General features: G+C 45.4%; 1 protein-coding gene across 1 annotated transcript in view; it reads right to left on the reverse strand.

The window, feature by feature from the left end:
- LOC112468103 (E3 SUMO-protein ligase NSE2-like) overlaps positions 1 to 693 on the reverse strand; it is a 1,736-nt gene extending 1,043 nt beyond the window's left edge. The window contains exon 1 of the mRNA XM_025037142.1: positions 551 to 693. Coding sequence (XP_024892910.1) covers positions 551 to 629 — 79 coding nt within the window. The 5' untranslated portion in view covers positions 630 to 693. The remainder of the gene's footprint in view (positions 1 to 550) is intronic.
- Between the last annotated feature and the right edge of the window lie 2,451 nt (positions 694 to 3,144).

Consider the following 3,144-nt stretch of genomic DNA (forward strand, 5'->3'; position numbering starts at 1 on the left):
AGTGCGGAGAAAAACACTCAGAAGATTCTGACAAAGAAACGAGACATAAAAGTGTCAATTTAGTCCAGACATGGTCAACCTGCTCACTTGACCATGCCTGATTTAGGCCTAGTTCAACAGTGGCCAGTTAGCCACTGGCCAGTTTGAGGTTAGAAAGAGACAGAGAGTGAGAGTTAACTACTAGTTAAGCTAACTGGCCACTGTTGAACTGGGCCTTAGTCGCAAGAGCAGACCAAGACTATTCGATAGGGGATAATAAGAAATAATTATTTCCGGAATAGTAAATGCAGAGGTTAAACGGTTGCCGAGATACACGGCTCAAAATGGGAGGTAGAAATTCCTGAAGTCACAACTTCAACACAAACTTATTACTAGATACAATTTATATACAGTTTCTGAATTAAAGCAAGGTTTTAGACAAAAACACTTTTCACAGCGTGCACAACAGAGAAAGACATCGAATTACAATTAGAATGATATTAATCCGTCCTTAGAAATTAATTGAAACTTTCGTACCATTCCCTTGTGAGCGTGTTCCTTGGAAACTTACCGCAGTATTTAATAATATTCCCCGCCGTTTTCACGAAACAATCGTCGAGGTCTTCTATCATTTGCGCGAACTGTGCCATTTTCGTAAAATTTTATCCTGGTCCCAGAGAGAAGAATGGCCGTGTCCAGCCGAACCTCTGCTTAGCGAAGCGAAAGGTAGCAACTGAATGTGATTGGTTCTTACCTTTGGATCCAACCAATTACACTTAATTGCTACCTTCCGCTTCGCTAAGCAGAGGTTCGGCCGAACGCAGCCAATGACTAATTGGCTCGCGAGTCGAGCCCCCGGATCCGGCCAATCACGTTCCGCCGCTCCGAGCCGCCGACTCGGTGGCGCGGCGTAGCGGCGCGGCGCAGGCAGCGGCATACCAGACGCCATCGGTGGCCATCGGCCATACTAGGCGCGACCGTTGAACGTTGAAACAGCGTACCTTCGAAGTCGGCGTGCGATCGATCGTTCTTGTCGGTGAGCGGCCTTGCCGTTTGTTTTCTTCGATGTTCGGAGTACCGTTACCTGCGGGAATCATTCGGTCATTCTCCCGGTAAATTTCGGACAGTTGTCAAGTGTTTCGTGCTCCGTGCTCCGTGCTGTGGATGCTGTTTTTCGGAACGCGCTTTTTCTTGCGATTGGCACTCCTGCTCCTCGTTTTGCAGGAATAATCGACTACGCGCTCAAAAATTCGTAATGTATCAAGTGCCTGTCGGACAGTGTCGGAATGAATGTGCAATGTCGTGTGAAATTGTGAATCGCTCGAGGCGGAGACGCGTCTAGACGTCTAGACGTCTAGACGTCGAGGCGAAGGTACGGCTATTGTGATTACGTGATTTGTAGTTTCGTTGTGCATTCGCGGGCGATAATCGTTCGTCTCGCGGTCTCATCATATATCTGGACTCTCGAATATATAATGTCGTGCTTTGACATTATATCCGCTGTGCCGGAATTGTAATGCGACCTATCTCCGATTCTTTTCGAAGGGGGAAAAGAGTGACAACGTGAAACCGTATCGAGTGATTCGTCGAGTGATAGCACGCGCCGTGATGCAACACCAGTCCGAAATCCAAAGACGGGGAAGCTAACGTATCCTCGTCCGCCGATTTAATTGAATGAACGAACCGCAGCCGGTTCGTCGCGTTTGCTTCGGGAGTGCCGTTCAAGTAATCGGACTAAAAAACTTTTTTAAACGAAAGTTACAGGGCCGTAAAGTATCGCGCGAGAAAGACTTTTATTGAAATTAGTCCGCGCGCGATTGTAGTTAATTATCCGCGAGTGTTTCTCCGCGAGTGTCCTGTGCGGTGAGAGGAGGAGGCCTGACGTCCTGAGAGGAGGAGGAGGTCTGAGAGAGACATCGGGCCCCGGCGGAGCAACCTTGGGGTGAGTATCATTTTTTATTTGCACAAAATTAATAGTTCTTCCTCATTTATTCAGTTTTATTTTGATAAGCTAAAAATAATTAGAAAAAAAGAAATTGTTTAAAATTTTATAGAAATTTATTTTTGTGAATATGTAATAAATAAAATAATGTAATAAAAAAATAAATAAATAAAAATGTAAATGGAAAATAGATAATTATATCAGTAAATCTAATGCGTAAAATTATGTGTATTTTTTTGAAACATTAATCATTTTCAGCGCCTCTTTAATTTATATCTTTCGTTTTTGTTACAGTATCGTCGTAGCTACGTGGCCGAATTACTCCGCCCGTTGCGCATCGGATCGGTGAGTGACGAATTTTTTATAATAGCAAAATATTTGAAAAGTACGAGATATTTAAGATATTTAACTACAAAAGACGAAAGTTGTATCTTTCGTCTCGCGTTTAATTATCGCGTGAAATCCTCGTTTTCACGCTCATCCGACGCGCGTTCCTTGTCGATGCCGCGCGCGGTTGAAAACGCGCGCAAAATAGCCGCTATGGGAGGGAAGGGGAGATTCGACTGCGACGATCGGCGGTCGCCAGATCGAAAGTGAACAGCTAAAGTGAAAGTGGTTGACCTTTGTCAACTCGTTGCTACATTTCGTTCGAATTGAGAGCACACTAAAAACGAACATGTCCGTCGTGCGAGGCGTCACGGTTCTCTTCGTGCTCTCGGTAAGTAGCGCCCGTTCCAAAAGATAAAAAGGAAGATCGGAACAAACGATGGCGAACAAGAGTCAAACACGGTACAGTCACGCGAATCGCGACGAGAAATCGCGCTCCGCGAAACTTCGAAAACGGAAAAACGCGACGGTATTATATGGTGTTTCCAATCAAAATCTCCCTCGCGATCGCGCGGTTGTTCCAGTAAGATATATTTCTGCCATATGTTATTTCGTGCCACGTATTTCTATTTATTTATATCAATAAATCAGGTCAATCCCGGGAGGAGTGTCGGCGAAAATGGCGCGGCACGAAAATGGCGGAGCTTATATCGGATTGTCGCGCGCGCTTTATTCGACGCGCGATTCAATAATCGACATCAATTGTTCCGAGAGCCGTCGACCAATGGCGTGGATTCACGTCACGCGCGCGTGTCCGTTTTAATTACTATACTTCTTTCCCCGAATCCGCGCACTTTCGTCGGACGACTTAATTGTTGCGCGAGTTCGGCGGAAAA

This window comes from Temnothorax curvispinosus, unplaced genomic scaffold, assembly GCF_003070985.1.
Source record: "Temnothorax curvispinosus isolate PA1 unplaced genomic scaffold, ASM307098v1 QBEX01018079.1, whole genome shotgun sequence".
In the NCBI taxonomy this organism is placed as follows: domain Eukaryota; kingdom Metazoa; phylum Arthropoda; class Insecta; order Hymenoptera; family Formicidae; genus Temnothorax; species Temnothorax curvispinosus.